The sequence below is a fragment of the Solea senegalensis genome, linkage group LG1, assembly GCF_019176455.1.
Source record: "Solea senegalensis isolate Sse05_10M linkage group LG1, IFAPA_SoseM_1, whole genome shotgun sequence".
Classification (NCBI taxonomy): Eukaryota; Metazoa; Chordata; class Actinopteri; order Pleuronectiformes; family Soleidae; genus Solea; species Solea senegalensis.
The window spans coordinates 41,000,915-41,020,219 of NC_058021.1; the positions used below are offsets into that span (position 1 = coordinate 41,000,915).

At 40.4% G+C, this 19,305-nt stretch overlaps 1 protein-coding gene across 6 annotated transcripts in view; it reads left to right on the forward strand.

The window, feature by feature from the left end:
* Positions 1–19,305, forward strand: part of LOC122767821 (solute carrier family 12 member 7-like) — a 47,084-nt gene that overhangs the window by 7,696 nt on the left and 20,083 nt on the right. Inside the window, exon 1 of one of the 6 annotated variants that reach the window (XM_044023345.1) lies at positions 3,675–3,886. The exons of 4 other annotated variants lie outside the window; for them this stretch is intronic. In XM_044023345.1, the coding sequence (XP_043879280.1) occupies positions 3,763–3,886 (124 nt within the window). In that variant the 5' untranslated portion in view covers positions 3,675–3,762. Of the gene's footprint in view, positions 1–3,674; positions 3,887–14,454; positions 14,636–19,305 lie in introns of those variants that run through there. One more of the 6 variants, XM_044023360.1, reaches the window with a different exon arrangement.

Genomic DNA, 19,305 nt, shown 5'->3' on the forward strand with positions numbered 1-19,305 from the left:
GAAAAATCAAAGAGAGAGAGAGAGAGAAAAGGATTTTTCCATTAGTGAATTTACAGCTGGTTGCATTGGTTGCTGTTTTTGAAGACCTGATCTCATTTCAGCCTGTTTTTCTTCATTTGGGTCAAACAAATCTGAAATAATCTTAAAATGTTTTTTTTTTTTTTCCCTATTGTATCATGATGGTGATGTATTTCCCTGTTTGATCAGATGGGGGCAACAAAGCGTAATTTGTAGTCTTTACTAAGCTCCTGACAGACGGGAGGAGCCAGGACAGTATGAGCTGAAATCCTGCAGTTTTCTTTTTTTGTCATTTAGACACAGTTGAGGCTGCATTTCTGACACATATATGAATGTTACTCACACATGAGCCACAACAACTATTTTTCCCTCTGTTGGTCAAAAAGTCATCCAGTGGAGTGTCTAGAAGGAAGTAAATGAGAGAGAGGAGAAGATATGTCATGTGACAAAAGGCCATGACCCAGACTCACATGACATGATAAAGAGATGATGTTCAGTTTTAAGCCTGACAATCATTTCTGGATTGTTGTCTGAGCCAGGCTCTAACACCCTAGAAGACTGCAGCTTGTCCTTGGCCTGTGCTTCGTGTATCATGTCTCTTCCCTTGTAGAATCGATCAATACACCTATTTTGGTTTTACAAGTTTGAGCCTTTAAAGAGAAAAGGTTCACTTTGACAGAACTGCTGTCAGATAACTCATTTTGCAATGGCTTCTGAAATTATTAAGGCACTTTCACCTTTTACACATTATTATTATTATTATATTGTAGATGAAATTTAAAAAAAGAATCTTTCCGAGAGAATCTGCTTGTAAAAATGAACAGTAGTTCTTGTAATTTAACCGAAAAAGACTTAAAGTTGTAATTTTTAAACAAATTTTTAATTTTAATATATTATCTGCAAAAGGAAATCTAAAAATGAGTTTGCACCTTGTTGATAGTGTGTTGCATAATTCCAGTGAAGAACTGTGCTGACTGAGAAACACTCAAGGCTAAAAAACCTCTATTCATTTTTATTTTGCTTTGTAATGTGATTGTTTTCTCTGACTGTGATTCTTTTGCAGCACCAGCTGAGTCTACTATGAGCGTTGTGTAATAAATGCCCTCATACTGATGTGTTTTCCTTTTGTGCTGTGGCTGTGAAGAGCTGCATCTGACCTGACAAGGTCAGAAACTGTCTGAGAAACACGGTCGTGGCACTTGGCCATGGGAAGTTTTAATTTCCAGTCTCTGTGGTGCATTTTTGTAAACACTCTCATAAAAGGACATTGTCCTCGCAGACTGGATGCATTGACTGCTTTTGAGAAGCCGTAGTCAGAATGTCTGCTCGCTTAATCAGTGCATTCCAGTTACATCACTGCTTATCCACTGAGCAGATAACTGCTCTCTTTGAAACGCCAGTTGCTTTGGAACGTGCGATAGCCATCGGTGATATTCACCAAATCTTTTGTTGCGTGTAGCCTGGATCCAGTGCAATATTTAGCCTGGATATAATAAGATATATAGCATGGAGCCAATTCTATATTTCTATCCACGCCCTTTGACCGGAAGTATGACGTCTGACTGAAACCTGACCTGCCGTCTCCATACAAACGTATCTGAGGGTTCTGATTTAATCTGCTGCATGACGGTGCTCTGGTGAATAAAAGCTGCACAGTACAGGGACAGGGATTTGAAACTATAGGTAACACACTGAAGGTCAGTTCCACACCCATGTAATGTTATGGAGTGGGAGGAAGTTACCTCATGTTTAACTTTATGTCCCTTATGTTATTTTTGTATTTTGTCAATAAATTGCATCCGGAAGTCTTGCACAAAAATGCCGGCGGATGTCTACGTCTGGTCTATAGACGGGAAGTGATTTAAGATTGGGGGTTAAAACCATAATAGGGGCCCGAGCACGCCAACGGGGTGAGGACCCTGTTGTTTATAAAACAGTTTTGCAGGGACAGAATTTCTAAACCTGAATCAATAACAATATAAACGAGATTTAATACACAGTATGTGATGTATAATGTTTATGCATTGTGTAAAGAGTTCCAAAGTGTTTCTGTATGCGGACACTGAATTATTATTACTTACTACTGCTTGAAAAAGAACTTAAATTGCAATTCCCCAAAAATGTATTCCCCTGTAATTTGATCCCAGAGTGCCTTCAGCTTCAACTCTTATTTTCCTTTGTCTGGCAGCCTCCACCCTTTTGTTGACTGAATTGATCTTTTATGTCATCATGTGAGGGAACCAAAGGGGGAGATTATCTTGTTATGGATGGGACTCCAGATGTTTTGCATCCATATGGCTTTAGGGCTTCAGTATTCTAAAACAACTTCATATTTGACTCTCGTGCTTTGACATTTGTCTTTCTCTATTTCACATCAGGGTGTTGGTTACTTATTGTGAGACATCAGAGCCTGTATCACTTCCATTGCACTCTTTGCCCTGAGGAAATGACTCATTGTTTTTTGGAACCGTCAGCTAAGCTGATAAGCCTAGATTTGAATTTTGGCAGTTGTTCAGTGCTGGTGATTCATGGGGATGTGAGAAAGGTGAAGAAGAACTAAGAGATGGACAGATGATGTGACAACCCTCCTCTGAAAATGTTTCTCTGTCTTTGAATGTAGATGTAGGGTAAGATATTGTTTGGCTTACCGATGTGAAAGCAACACTTGTGGTGCAGAAGCTGTGCGGTGCCTAAACTGGTTCTTTCTCAAGTACAACACAAAGATAATATTAAAAAGTTAAAAAGTTTTACCATTTGGATTTCAAAATTCCAGGTATACCCTATAATTTCAGTGTGAAAGAGGCTTTATTTGAACCTGTATCCAACCCTATACCAGCAATGCTGTAATTCTTTGTTTAAACGGCTTGTCTCTACTGTCAACCCTTTAGCTGCTTTCTGTGGTTGCTCTGAAGAGATGAGTGCACAATTTTATCGACTCTCTCTTGCTCATCCCAGTCTCTAAGTGCATTAACGTGCAGTAAAATGCATCGATAATGAGATGTACATGTCATGCAGAAGGTGACAATGTGTGTATGCATGTAATGTGTGTGCCCCTGTGCTAACCCTCTACATAGTTGTGTGTTTGGAGGCCCAGTGTATGTCTTTAAATCAGCCCTGCCCACCTCAGACTATGCACAGGGTCAAATAACACTGCATAGGAAGTGAAGAGATGTGTGTGTGTGTGTGTGTGTGTGTGGAAAGCATTCCGCGCTGGAGCAGCCCCGAGTTTCCTCCTCTCTTTGAACAAAGGCTGACACTGCCGGCTTTTGTTGTGCATGAGACGGAGGAACATTCCTGGTGAGGTGTCCCTGGCCTCAGACACAGCGTCATGTATGTGCTCACACACACACACACACACACTCCTGAGCACAAATGCATGTCATGTTTTCTGCCAGTGTGTGTTTGTGTGTACTACCCCCACTGGGCGGGGCAGTTCTTTCCTTCCTTATTTGGATAGTCGGTGGAGGTGGGGGTCACATGGGCGCACAGTAGAGAACGTAGCGATAGGAACAAAAACTCCGAAACGAGACCTGACGTCCGTCCTGTAGGGGTTAGTACATCAGAGCAGGGAGTGAGGAGGGGAGGAGAAAACCAACAAACAGCTGAGAACAAGGGAGCGAGAGAAGAGAAGAGGAGTGACCGCTATTGGACAGAAGAAGAGAGAGGAGCAGCAGAACAGAGAGGGAGGAGAAAGGGAAAAGAGATAAGAGTGTGACAAACGGCGAGGGTTCACATGGTGTGAAAATGCCCACTAATTTCACTGTGGTCCCGGTGAAGGACAGCGAGAGGAAGGCAACAGAGGGGGATGAAGAGGAGGATGTGGACGACAACACCAGCGTGTTTAACGGGGATGAGGAGGAAGCCACAGGTGAGACTAAGATGTTATATTGAGCGCCGTCAGGTGGACAATTGGCACCAATCAGACATGTGATGCTTCCTCAATTTTTCTTTTGTTTGTTTGGGTAAAGTATGTGGAAAGTTCCAGACTTACAGTGGCCGGTGGCTTTAATGCTCATGTTGCCATTGCCTGTGTATGGGCTGTCTGAGGGAGGGAAGACGGTGAATTTTCCAGAAACTGCACGTGATGAGGGGTTCCCTCTCTCTCTCCACTGCCAGTAAAGACAGTGTGACATGAAGTTGTTTCCCCGTCTCTGTCCCGTTGTTACGGTCCAGACCATCAGCTCCCTGATTTTTTTTCCATGGTAGTTTCTCAACAAAGCGTTCACTCTGTTGGTTTGTCTTCCACGTTCCCTTGTGCTGCAGCAACAATCACAGGACTAACACATATGGTGTAATTGGTCTCTGTGTGGATTACCATTGACATGACTCACCCTCTGAGGAGCAAACGGTGAACTTTAGTGTTAAACAAACAACAAGATAACGGAACATTTGCACAATGCTGCGGCTCAGACAGGACACACATTCATGGAGCTCAGTGACGACAAAGTACATCGCATTTTTAATTAAATAAACGCGGCTTTCTGTAAATATATGCACATTTTCAAGTTGTAGAAGCACAATATACTTGTGTGTCTTGAGCTGTCAGTCAAACTTGACTTTTTTGGCTTTTTTCCTTACTGTCAGAAAATTGTTCCTTGCATTCCATCCTGCATTATTCATCCTAAATAAACTTAAATGTGGAAAAAATCCCTTAAGGATAGTGGATGGAACAAAGTGTTCTCCCCTTTCCTGGCCTTTGCCAACCTGCTATCAGCCTGACTGGAGGCACACAGCCAGGGTTAACACACTCTTACAGAATATTCAGAAAGGAAAGGTCGCAGAGTGCACATCTAACAAAGTCCTTTCTAATATTCCATGTTTTGCCAGACTGCTGTTTGTGAAGTTGTTACTTTTACAGCACTTCTTACAGTGCTGAGCGACTCATTTCCCAGTATTTAATGTCTGCTGTGAGGCTGCATGCAGGGTAAGATTTTACAGACTGTGGGAAAAGAGAGTGGGGTTCCGTACTGTGGTGTGCTTCATCAGTCCTGCGCGTGTTCGTGCACATGCAGCCATTTCTCAACACTCATAGGGAAGCTGGGGTTGTTGCGTTACAAAGGCTAAAGCCACAAAATGTCTTAAAGAAGCACATTATTGTGTTTCTCCTGTTGTAAAGTAGGCAGATTCAGTGTCTCTACTGACAAGACGGGACAGATGAGACAAACGATTGTCCACCAAACATCTGCACTGGTTTTTGCTGTTTGATTTAGAGAAGACTTGATGTCATATGTTGGTTGATGCTGTCAGTTGTGTGTGATTTACAGGCGGGGTCATTGATAGCATGCATGCTGCTTGCCCATGAGCATGTTGTGCAGGACAGAGTCGAGCAGCGGCGACTCTTATTGATTATCCTGCTGGCTTGCATCCTGTTGGCTGAGTGAAGGGAGGTGAGACCCCACCCCCATGCTGTAATGGACTCCAGGTCCTGCTCTCATTCACACTGAATTCCCTCTTTGTGCTCCTCTCCCTTTCCGGTTTTTATATTTCCATTGCTTATTCTCTCATGAAAGTGATGATGGCATCCAGGCTGCGTTTACTGAACCCAGCAGCTTATTTAAAACCCAGCGGAGTCGCATCATCAGAGTCAGTAACGTAAAGCAGATGCGCTCAGACATTTGTCTTTGGTATCTAAGAGTCACTCTCTGCATACATATAATAAAATGTTTTAATCCTTTAAATGTCTCTACATGTACATATGTACACGTATCCAAGTGTCACTAATTTCAGCTGCTTTTATTGGCTGTCAACCTCACTTTCCCTTTTCCGGACAAATTTTTAAAGACAAAATCACCAGATCTGTAGCAAATAATAAGTCAATTGGATGCTGATGCGTCGTAAATCTGCTGTGGCCAGTATGTCCAATTTAATCGTCCTTTAGGAATGACACATTGTTAATTTGAAAGAGGGAAAGTCTCCGTGTTGACCCTGTGATGAACTGGCAACCCGTCCAGGGTGTAGCCCCCCTTTCACCCTGTGTCAGCTGGGATTGGCTCCAGCGACCCTCATGTGGAGTATAAAGTGGTAGACAATTGAATTAATCACCTATAATAAAATAATTTAGAATAATTGTCTATGAGGGATTAACAAGTCTATTTTTTTTTTGTTTCCATCTCCCCACCACATGTTGTGGACTGAGTGATCTGAGTCTCTGTGGGAGTGGGTGGAGTGGTACGGTTTGTGTGTGAGCAAGACTGCACCCGTTACAGTTTGTTTTTTTCACAGCAAAATCAGAACAGGATTGAAAGAGCAGCACTGTGCAGACATATACTGCACGTGAGCCTTAGGTTGGGCCACGTTAGTGCCTCAGTCGATAACTCGGGACAAAGCTGCACAAAGCCACTTCTTGTTAGTAAATGACAGAGTAGTAATGCTACGGATGATACGGCTTTAAGAGTCGCAGTGTGTTGGTAATGGTTGGTTTTGACTCACTAATGAATCCAATGTTTACAAAGCTAAATGCAAACCTCGTAAATTACAGTCCGTGCTGTTTCAGATGAAAATAAGAGAGTGATCTGACCAAGTGGCTGCTGCCTCTGTCCGTTGGTCTCTGTGCCCATCTGTCCTGGACATGTGTTTCCTGTTTATTTCCCAGGCAGGTCTGGTTCTGTTTAGAGCAGCTCTCTGTATGCAGCTCTCTGTATTCCTTCTCTCCTCCAATTATGTTGTTGACTCGTCACCCTCCTCTGCAATTATGAAGAAACAAAGAAATTCAAACGGGAACTTGATCCATGGAGTGATTCATGGAGAAGTCGTTCAGTGTGGAAACATCATGACGTGACTATGACTCCACATAATTCTGTGGAGAATTAAACAAGATATTTGTGCCTTATTGTGCGTTTCAAGTTTTACCTTAAACATAATGTTGGTCAGCTCTTAAAGTTTGGTCATTTCTGTTGAAGACGCAGACAGAGATGTCCGGTGAAAGGATCAGTTTGGAAACAGTCATTTATTCTTGGATTTGTGTGTTTGTGTGTGTCTGTGTGTGTCTGTGCATGTGTCCTTTCTAACTCTGTAGAGTTGTTCAGTGTTTGTGTTGGCCAAGTTACTAAGTTCTGTTTGTTCCAGGGTTTGGAAACTTACTCAATCAACAAACAATTTTGAGAATGGTATAGTTTTGTGTTTTTTTGATTACCACTGAGTTTATCACTACAGAACACATGCACATGTGCAGCAGAACATGCTTCTTGATGCTGAGGGAGCAGCGAAAAAATTATATTATATAGTAACCAATAACTAAATAACCAAATGTCTTGATAAGAAAAAAGTATCTGTCATTTGCAAATACGCTGTGTGAAATTTAAACCATGCTAAAATCTGGACATAATAGTTAGTATTTATAACATATATATATATATATATATATATATATATATAATAGATAAGTATTTAATCTCTATAGCACCTATCAAAGAAGAAATACCTCATGTTTTTGTCTTTGCCCATTGAACTTTTTGGATGGACATACTGTAGATGGACCTGCTTTGACTCAAACTTGTTCTTTACTGTTCAGTCATCTCCTCCCCACCAGCCCCCTCCTCTGCATGTGGTGTGTCTGATAAGCCTCTTAACCAATAAGCATGCACTCCATTTTTGTGACTTCATCTGTCTGTTCTCTGTCAGCGATAGTTTGATGTCCGACCCTCTGAGTGCATCATGACTTAACAGTATCCTGAGTCCATGGACCGTGGACCATGTCCATATGGAAAACTCTGCTCCTCTTTAGTCTCTTACTGGGAAAGTAAAAATAGTCCTCATTAAACAATGTTTTAAGATAGCATGTGCTAAGTTTTTTTTCATTTTGTTTATTATTTTTTTGAACTTCTGATAGACAGATATAGATCATTGAATTCAAATCAAATTCAAGCCCTCGCAAGCAGTACTCTTTTTAAACATGACAAGTCTTTTTTATTCAGATCTCATGGAATGATTGGCTGTTGTAGTCGTCCGTCATTGACCGAGCCGAGTCTTCACAAAAGGCCAGACAAGTGAACACAGTTGGAGCCGAGACGATGAACCTTAAATTAGGAGCTCGTCACGGAAAAATGGCAGAGAAGGTGTAGCCAGAATTTGCAGCTCCACTACAAAGATCTCCAGTGTTTTTGGGCCAGAGCTTTGGCGAGAGGGCTGACAGGAGGGGGCGTGGTGCATCTGTTGCTTTTTAACTAAGTATAGCTGTTGGCATTTCTGGCATTTCAACTTGTGCAGCCTCTAGTTTCTGGTGCAGACATTACCTGGATTTTAACCTTGTTATTGTCCATCACTTTGTAAGATTATCTACGTTATTTGCACCCGTATGCTTGATCGTTTGAACTGGTTAACTATTCCTGTTTGTGTAAATGATGCACATTTAACAGTCAGTCAGTTAAATGATGACACGTTGTTTTTCGGATCATAAGTGAACCAATATGTATCAAATGTCTGTTTAGAAGAAGCATTTAATAGCAATGTAGTATTTCAAGTGCTGGATGTGGTCACTGTTGCTAAGTTCTTAGTCAATGCTAATGATCTGCCTACATTTTTGTTGTCTAACGTGACGCTGATGTGATTTCATGATTGGTGAGAATTAATGTAGGAAATAAAGACCATGAACATTTAGTAATGTTTAAAGTAAGGGTGGTACGATATAATAAAAAAAAAATCATGCTACAATTATCTTGAAGAAAATATCACAAAAATACTATTGAAATGATTAGAAACACTTTTAAAACATAGTGGAATGACTTCACCTTGTGTTTTGGCGAGTGTACGATCTGAAATAGTGAATAACAACAATGTTTTTGCGTGTGAATGAACTTTGTTTGAACAACAACAACTGTTACTGTAGAGGAGAAGTCTGGAAGTCCAACAGCTGTTAGCCTTCAGCTTGCTAAACCAACACTGCATCATAACATAATAAACATTATGATAAATGTTAGTCAACTAATGCTAATGTTACCTGGAGTTGTGAGAAGTGTGTGAGTTAGGCTGAGGGACAGAAGTTGACGACATTCGTCTACAATATATTATTTTAAAATGTCTCACATCTGTTTTTATTTAATTATTATTAAAATACATAAGAGTTAACCCGTGCTGAGCATTAACATTGATATTCACACACAGTATACTGTAGTTCCAGTGCTGACATCTCTTTAATTCACAATTCAGAATGAAATCTAAGACTTTTGTTCACCAACCACAGCTACAGAACATTTAAGTGCATACTTCTCTTTAGACTGAGATAATAATGATATCAAGAGATGAGAGAGAAGATTGATCTCGCTTCTCATTCTTCTCTCTCTGTAATGCTAGTTACATAATTTTGCTATTTACATCCAGATTATCCAGATATCAGTATCAGCTGTACTTAAGTATATTCTTATGCTGTGAACTGACAAATAGTTACGGTAGAAAATGGCAAAACGGCGTACGGCCATAAACCATTAAACAACCAACATGGCACTGTCAACTTTTTGCTGAATGCTTGAGGTTTATAATTACAATCTAAACCTTAATCCTGGTATGGATTTACGCATGTTATTTTAGTGTATTCCTGTACTTGACTTGCTCAGAATTATAATCTGATAATGACGTCAAATAGCAATTGATTCATGTTACAAAATGAAGTAGAAAACTTTAAACCAGCTACTGTGTTGAAGTATCCAGCAGATCCAGCAGTGGCACATAATCCGAGCATGCTCAGTGGTAGTATTCAGGTGTGGTCGACCCTTAAACTTACTCCCACACTTTCATCATCACATGTGCATTTAATTCCACTTATTCTGATGTCAACAAAAATGTGTGTCTTGTCCCTGGGACTGTTTGCACAGACTGTTGACTCATCATGATTCTCATGATTTTTGTTTGTCATAAACACTCCCCACCCTCCTCCCACCCTCCCCCCACCCTCCCATCACAGTCATTTTCGTCGATTTTTCCCTGTACATTTCCTGTCCCTGTCTCTCCATCCTTTCTTTTTCACCCAAGGTGTTGCATAACAGACGCGGTGTTTACCTGAAGGGTTTAAAGGCTTAGGATGTCATTAAGTGTAACACACACTTGTATGGACACACACACACACACACACACGCGCGCGCACGCGTACATACAAAGACTCACAAAATAACACCAGCCATCTGACATCAAACCAAGTGAAGCTTGATACAACTAAATCCTTCTTACTGCTTAATTTGATATCCTCTCTTTAAGCTCCGCCTTGACACATCTGTCTGTTTAGTGGTGATGGCAGCGGCTGATGATCAGTTTATCTTCATATTGGGTGTAAAAGTTCACTTTTATTGTCTTATATTGTAACATATCGTCATAGCCAAAAGCCCATTTTAGTTTGTAGATATATTGTCCGGGGTAATGAGTCTCGCTGCCTGTGGCAGCCCGTCCATAGAGGGCGCCAGAGCACTGCCCCTACAGTCTCACATGAAGAAGAAGAAGAAGATGGGAATCGTCTAAAATTTATGAAAACATGGAGAATTTAAATGAATGAGCTACACATTATACAGTCCGTGTGTACCATGTGTAACCTGTGTGTCTCTACGTCCCTGTGTGTGTGTGTGTCTCTCTCTCCCTGTGTGTTTGTGTCTCTCTCTCCCTGTGTTTGTGTGTGTCTCTGCTCCTGTGTGTTTGTGTCTCTCTCTCCCTGTGTGTGTGTCTCTCTCTCCCGTGTGTCTCTCCTGTTTTTGTGTCTCTCTTTCTGTGTTTTTGTGTCTCTCTTTCTGTGTTTGTGTGTCTCTCTCCTGTGTGTGTGTCTCTCTCTCCGTGTGTGTCTCTCTCCCATCCGTGTGTCTCTCCCACCCGTGTGTGTGTGTGTCTCTCCCGTGTGTGTGTGTGTGTCTCTCTCCTGTGTGTGTGTCTCTCTCTCCCTGTGTGAGTGTCTCTTTCTCTGTGTGTGTGTGTCTCTGCGCTCCTGTGTGTTTGTGTCTCTCTCTCTCTCTGTGTGTGTGTCTCTCTCTCCCGTGTGTGTCTCTCCCTGTGTTTTGTCTCTCCCTGTGTTTGTGTCTCTCTCTTCTGTGTGTCTCTCTCTCCTGTGTGTCTCTCTCTCTCCCTGTGTCTGTGTCTCTCTCCCTGTGTTTATGTGTCTTTCCTGTGTGTGTTTTGTGTGTCTCTCTCTCTCCGTGTGCATCTCTCTCCCACCCGTGAGTGTGTCTCTCTCTCCCTGTGTGTGTGTCTCTCCCGTGTGTGTGTGTCTCTCTCTCCCTGTGTGTGTGTGTCTCTCCCCATGTGTGTGTGTCTCTCTCTCTGTGTGAGTGTCTCTTTCTCTGTGTGTGTCTCTTGCAGCACCAACAGAGTATCATGACTGATCTTTAATCGACCAGGTTTTAGTGAGGCAGCATAAGTTCAGGAAACATAGTAGAAACCGTGCTGCTATTAGTTTTCTCCTCCCTCAGCATGGCTTCTACGTTTTATAAAAAGTTCCGGATTAGCCTAATCTGGTTAAGTGATTAGTTGCTACTTCCCATTCAGACGGACAGATTAATGAGCAGCAAGACAAAGGTAGAAGGCAGAGCACCAGACTCACACAAGCTTTGTTTGGAGGGCTGGATCAGAGCCTGGTTTTCTGTTTGTGGGTCTGTAGCACATCTATCATGTGTCTGGTAATGATCCAGCTGGGGATGACGAAGGTATTTTATCTGGTCAAGAGGAGGTCAGTCCAGAAAATATGACTTTAGATATTCATTATAACATTCCACAGAATTTCAAAGTAAAAGTGCTTGTTTTAATAATAAATAAATAATAAATATATTAATGTCAAAAACAGAGAAATAAATTAAATTAAAATTAAGTAAATAATAACGTGGAGAACGGTAATTAAAACACCATCTGTGCAAACTGAGAAAGGGACTGCCACATTAGAGCGGCAATAAAAACTGTTGACCCTCCAGGTGCAATCCATCACCAGTACTACTATTGTTGACATCCGAACGTCTTATTATTAGTATTATAACAATACTCCTAGCAAATATATTTAGTATTCTATTCTATCACCTTATATTAAGTGGTGGGCTGCAGGTAATCCATTGGGAGGCCACACCATGACCCACGGGCCACCGGTTTGACACCTCTGCTATACATAATTGGTTTTAGCTCCCAGGTCTGTTGTCCTGTGTGCTCCTTGTACTTTGCCAGTCAGTTGATCAAGACCTTTATGGGTTTTTCTATAGCCGACATCAATGTTTAGAAGTCGGGGTCAGCTGCCAATTTTATTTGGCAGATTTTTTGGGCCCAAAATTGAACATTTTAGACTCTGTTTGCATGATAAAATAAAAACAGATGCAGAAAATATATTGAACACTGACTTGATCCACTTCTTGAATCTCCATTTTATGCACAACACTTTTTGTGCACCATAAATAACCAATTAATAAAAACATCGCTAAACCAATTATTCCTAAACCAATGTCCTTTAAAACAACCAAACAAACCAAAGTAAATTACATTTCAATACTAAAACATATATAAACACAAGCTGAATCAAAATAAATAAAACATAACCATTGCATTTTAAGTTGTATATCTTAACTTTGAGCCTTATTTTAAAACACTTGAGTAAAGTCACAGGACTAAACACAACACCAATAAACAAACACACTTACGTAGTGCTGGTACAGCAGCTGTCCGTGTTTATCTTAACTGGAATCGTTGATAGCTATAGATTTTTTTCTTTTAATGCTTTCCTACAGTTTTTAAATGGTCTTTGACGCAGCTCTATATATCACATTGTTGTCACTGGTGATACTGGAGATAATGTGTGTGTGAAGTGAGTTAAAATGAGGTTACAATAGGCCTCTAGCGATACACCAAACTCACGATTCGCACGATTTCCGACCCACAGTTCGATTTATTTATTTATTTATTTATTTATTTATCTATTTTGGCAGATTTGCAACATGCCCCTCCCATCTCCTGGAGTTTGTCCTCCCAATCCAGACACAGCACTATGAGCTGTTTAGTTAATATTTAAAAAAACAACGTGCACTTAAATAAGTTAAAGATACACTATCACACTCTAATGTTTTGTTGGACCGCCTTTAGCTTTAAATATGCCACTCATTTACTGTGGCATTGTTTCCATAAGATTCTGCAGTGTCACAGCAGGTGTATGTTTTGTCATCAAGCCTTCTCCTTCTGCGTGTCATGTGACTACATTTCCAATCATATGCATCACTTTGGATGCGCATATGATGCTCAGAACTCAGACTTCCCCTCTGCTTTGATGCAATATTTCCAGCTGCAGAAAACGCTCGCTCTGTCTCATTTACATTTGTCTGTGTCCTTTGTCTTTTGCCTTGTTGTTTTGTCCCGCTCCAATTTGCAATACAGTCTGCCTTCTCTCTCTGTTGTGCTTATTGTGTGTGCCACGAGTGGCATTACTGGCTCAGAACTTGAATTAAAACATTTTCTGTGTAGCGGAAAGCAGTTTTAAGAACATATGAGGCTAGAAATAATTCATTTCGAATTTAAAAATGTGGTTTATGTATCAAAATCTTTTAATATTAACAGTTTAGAAGCAACGTTATGCAGGCACTCAGTGCTCATAGTGCCTGGCACAGGGCAGAGTTACCTTGGCCTGTTCTATTGAAATTAATTTGATACAGTCTTCGAATATTCCTCCCAGGATTATTGTAAGCTCTTCCAAAAGTTCTGGCTTGGGGTCCTTCACACTTGGCAGCAGCACGAGTTCCACCTCATCAATAACACTGGGCTGCCCGTGGATGTTCCCGACTTTAAATCGGCAAACTACACTCAGATATCGGCCAAAGCCGATAGATTAAAAATGGCAAATATCGGCCTGATATATTTGCCAACATATGTATGTGTATATATATATATATATATATATGTGTGTATATATATATATATGTGTGTATATATATATATATGTATGTGTGTATATATATATATATATATATATGTATATATGTATGTATATATATGTATATATATATATATATAAATATGTATGTGTATATATATATATGTATATATGTGTGTGTATATATATGTGTATATATATGTTTATGTGTGTGCATGTGTATATATGTATATATATATATATATACATATATACATATATATATATATATATATATATATATATATATATATATATATATATATACATATACATCTGTGAGCTTGGAGCTTAGTTTTTCCCTCTCTCTACTGCTGCCACTCTCCTCTAAACTCTGCTTTTTGCTTCCCTCGCTTTATTGGCTCCACCCCTTTGGTGTGTACTTTTAAGCACGCACACGCATGTGTTGTTGTGTGCATAGGGATCAGAAGCTCAGGGAGGTGAGTGTGTGTGTGTGCGTGTGTGTGCAGGCGTGCAGGTCTGTCATTGGGAGGCTGAGGGCGCTCTGTGATGCATGGCTGATGTTGAGGACATCGTCGTCACAGGCCACTTTTCTCTCGCACACACACACACAGAAATAGCTGATCCTCACATTATCCACACAACACAGGCAGCATTTCAGAGTTCTGCACTTAACCAGCAGAATCCACGGTAGTTCGGACCCCCATCACTGGCATTTCCCAGGGACCGCTCTTGTAGGACACCCCCCCGTTCACTCCCCTTTTTGAGCCTTGCTCCTCAGAATGGAGCACAGGGGAGGTTCGCGACGGAAGGGTAAGTTTTCTTTAACTAAAGCAATCCTTGAATTGCGCGTTACAAGCAAGTATAGTGTGACAATATTTGGTTTAGTGTGCACTATTTACATGAATGCAGCTGTGACTAAATGTGTATATGTCCGAGTTAAGAGGATGTATGTTTTATTTGCAGCTGCTTTGGAGCATGTTGTTGTTTGTCTTTTAAAGATGAAAGAAACATTTTGAATAAATCAGGCTGTAATAAATGAAGAGTGAATTGTGTAAGTGATGGAGATGTATCGATGAGCACAGGGCTGTGCAGTGTTTATGCTGAAGGGGACACAAAGTCATAAGTCATCTGCATGGTTGTTGGCGTCTGTATAAACAAATTCTGCTATTCTCTCCAGCAGTTTCTTTTGTCTCTGCAGTTTCTTAAAAGAAATAGTATGTTTAATTATTATTATTATTATTTTTTTTTTTACATTAGTCTTGATGTGCTTGTGCATGTCTTTTGCGTTTTAGTTGGTACAGTAAGCCATGGGCTACCTCTGGCGTGTGTTAGGCAGCTTACACCAGTGTGCTGCTTAGTGGTTATAAATAGGATGCGTTGTCATTTAGTATCACACTGAGAGGCTGAGCCCAACCACAAACCACACATCCTAAATGTACCTGTGTCGACTTGTCAACCTGATGTTTAAGGTAATGAAACGCTTACCATATACAGTATGAGATCAAATACGAAGGTGGTGGTGCTCGTCTTTCATTAATGAGACTTACTCCTGACTCCTGCAGTGACTCCTGTGTGCTGTGGCAGAATCAGGGAATCCCACTCTCTTATGTAATGTCTCTTCAAATCAGAGTTGTCTCTGTGACTGTACTGACAAGTTGATATGGTTTGTGTCAGGAAGTCAAAAATAAAAAGGTTTGAGATACATAAGATATAGATCATGCTTTGCAGTTTGAGTTGTTTGTCATGTTTTTTGTTTTTTTTCCGTTTTATGTTTTGAATACCGTCTTGGAATATGACATAATGTTTTTCCACAGAGGTGATTTATTTAAATATGGCTGTTCTATAGTCCATAACCTTTAGCGGTGATACATTTTCAGGGTGACCTAATGTGCTATTGCACAGGAAACCCAACTCCGCACCTGCAGAAGTGCAACACACACACACACACACACACACGTTTGCCATCAAAAACACCTGCATTCATTCATCAACAATTACACAAGAGGTTTAACCCTTTTTCCCCTTTATTTAATATACCTAGATCAGTGGATTGCTTCATTTTTTTGTATTTAAATGGCCGTTAAAGTTCAACCACAAATAAATTACTGAAAGCATTTCAAAAACAATGTATCTGGCAACTTATCAGCATAGCAATAGCAGGTTCTATCAAACAAGAGACTAATAGATTTAATACTGCGGTGAGAACATGGACAATATCATTTTACTCAGGCTTGAAAAAAGGGAATCAGGCAATAGCAATAAGTGTCCATGCACAAAATTCAAATAGATCAATAGAATTAAAAAAAAGAAAGAAAGATCAAAGTTCAGAGAAATTTGAAAGTCTGCAAACATTTACAAAACAACTCTAAAATGCAGGTGACAATTCTCTTTTAATAGCACATGAAAAGACACAAGACAGAGCAGTTCATACTGGCCATTTTAGGCCCAGAACCAAGTAAATAGTGCTTCATTACCTGGTGACACCCTCCGGCTGCCAGACAGACACTGCTACACCACAACAGACCACAACAAACATTCATATTCATTTTATTCTCAACATTTCTTTTGCGCTCAAGTTTGCATCCCTACTTTTAGGGACTTTTAACACTGAAACAGGATGTTGTGATGATGCACAAACTGCGGCCAGCACGCGCCTGAAATTTTGCTGCGTACAGTTCAGACATTTACTTCACATTCTCTCTCTTCTCGCCCCCTTTGAGCTGATAACTAAAGACATCAGCTCATCTCATGCATCTGTGGGAGACGTTATTCCCTTAATTGCAGCACTGAAGCGTGTTCTTAAGAGTCTGTCAACAGGTTTCTCTAAGATCTACTCGGATCAAAAATAAATGGCTGGTCTGTCACCAGATGAGGGTCATACATCCTCGTTGTTTGATGTGATCCTCCTAAATATTTTCATAGATTCTTCTTGATTTATTCTTAGAAGCATGAATATTTATCTATATATCTATAGATACAATTGCAATGCCTTAACTATAAAATGACATTAAATAATCAATGGTACAGAATTGGCATAATCATTTCTTTGGGTGTTTCGGTTTTCGGCCAATTGTTTCCTGACCATGTTGACTTAATATATTATTGATAATTACAGGCATTGAATCTAAATGCTTCAAACATGACATCTTCATTGTTGATGTGCATCTATTTGAAATTACTAAAAAGTAGCCTTTCCCTTCCTCTTCTTATCCAAACCGTGGTGCCCTTTGTTTGACCCGCCAAGTTTGAAGCCTGTCAAACAAATGTTTGGACAGATTAACAGACAGGACAGACCGATGTTCCTTGAATGAAGAGATCATATTAGAGGGACGTTGTCATGGATTCTTTCCAAATCCAGACCTCCTAGCAGCTTTTCATCTTGAAAGTGGTCGTTCAGAACCATCAAGCCTGCTGATGTGTCCTGAGGGATTGTGGGTAGTGTAGTTGACTCGCTCTGCTGATGAGCCTCAGGTCAGCAGTTTATAGATGGCAAGGAGCATGTTGCCATGAAAAGTTACACAATTTCAGCTTTAAAGAAAGAAAACAAAAAGAAACCAGTCCAAATTGACCATGATTTAATCTGGATTATGATAACTGTAATCTGTCTCCCTTTTTACCTTTCTGGAACATTTGGGTATTAACGCTGAGAGCTGCTGTCATAGTTCACGATGGGTGGCTGCCTCATATCCAAGACACGAGGCCAAAACAAAATGCTGCTGACTAACAAGGATAGCAGACAAAACAAGTTACTTTAATGTAGTTAATAATGTCCAAAACTTGAGATATGAGGCACCTAAGAGTGTGACATTTAAAAAAAAAAAAAAGCCTTTAATATTGTATTGTTATATAAAAAGCCAGATATTTGTATTATATTGCAGTTAAAATGATTACCATCTTTATAATAAAGTGCCAAATGTCACTGTTGGTTGCCAGCTGTTCAGATTGTCTTGCCTTCAGTTTCTGTTTAGTTCTGCCAACATTAAAGCGACCTTTTACAGTACGTGATAAAATAACAACACTGCTCCGATGTTTAGAGTCTGCTTTAGTGAGTAATTACACGTAATGAGCACAGAGGCTAACATCTGTTAACTAGGCCACAGTCGTGTCACTGCTACTGTACGTGAATCTGGACCATGTCCCACAGGACTGTTAGCGACAGCACGCTAAGAGACGCTCACACCAACGCTAAGGATTACGTACATGACAGTTATGGAAAGTTGCAAGTGCAATTTTTATCATTTACTGCACTACAAAAAGAAAATGGCATTCATTAACTCGGAGGATTGGCGATAGCTGGTAGCTTTTCTAAAAAGCTGTTTCCACTCTGATTATTCTGTTTTGTCATCATCATCATCTTATTTTACTTACTCTTTGAGGGCCTTGCAATGCCCAAAAACTCACCAAATTGAGTGTACACATCAGGATGAGTGGAAATTGCAAGCTGGCTGAGGTGTTCCCACTAGCCACACAACCCATATACAGTATTTTCATTATGTGTTTTGGATTATCGTCAGTAAAATATTCTACCACAGTTTGTTGAACTGAACATATAATTTGAACAGTGCGTCATGAAATATCTCCTAAACTGTATTGTCTGCGGCTCTAAATAAATCCTTACAACTTCCGTTTCCAATCTCCGAAAGCACCGGTGTTGAAAGCACCTTACGCACGAGCACATTCTATAAGCAGAAACGATGCTGGCGGTTTTATCCTTCTGACACTGGGTCCTCAAAGCGGATTTGCCCCGTGTCATTTAAGACGATGATTATCTGTGATGTGTAGCATCTCCAGTCACCACAGCCCTGGTAGGTCTGCCTGGACCTCATCCCTCACAGCATCATAGAGCAGAATGCTCATCATCTTCACTTCATTCTGTTATCACAGCTTACTGAAAACTCGGTGCCCTATCCTCATACACCATGTTCTGCTCTTCCACTCAGAGCCACACAGTACAAGGACATAATGACTTTCCCTGTGATTATCAGTGGGCTAAGCCATGCTACAAGCCTCTTATTCCCCCTGCAGCTGGATGAAGCGGTAAAAGTTACCCATGAAATCCCCACCGCAGTCAGAGTTCACAACAGGCAGCTCCACTGATGGATGTTGAAGTGCAGGGAAAAAAGCTGTGCTTGTGATTGGCTCAGTAAGGGGAGGGGTTAAAAAAGAACTGGTGTATGGTTGTAAATGTTTTTTTTTGTTGTTGTTGATGCAGTTTTTTTCTTTGGAGACTCTGCATCCAGCACGTGTGGATGGTGATATGTTTTTACATCACCTAAACCGGACAGATCATCTCATGACTCACATGGACTATCACTGGTTCATGTGTGAAAGGAGGACAATAACCGACCAACGGTCAGCTTTAGTCGATAAATTGAGCAATTGATGTTCAGAAAATGACAATTTTCAAATACTTTGAGAAATTATTGGTCGCGCAAAAAGTTGTTGTATTTACCTTAACCTGAAAAAATGATATTTGATGT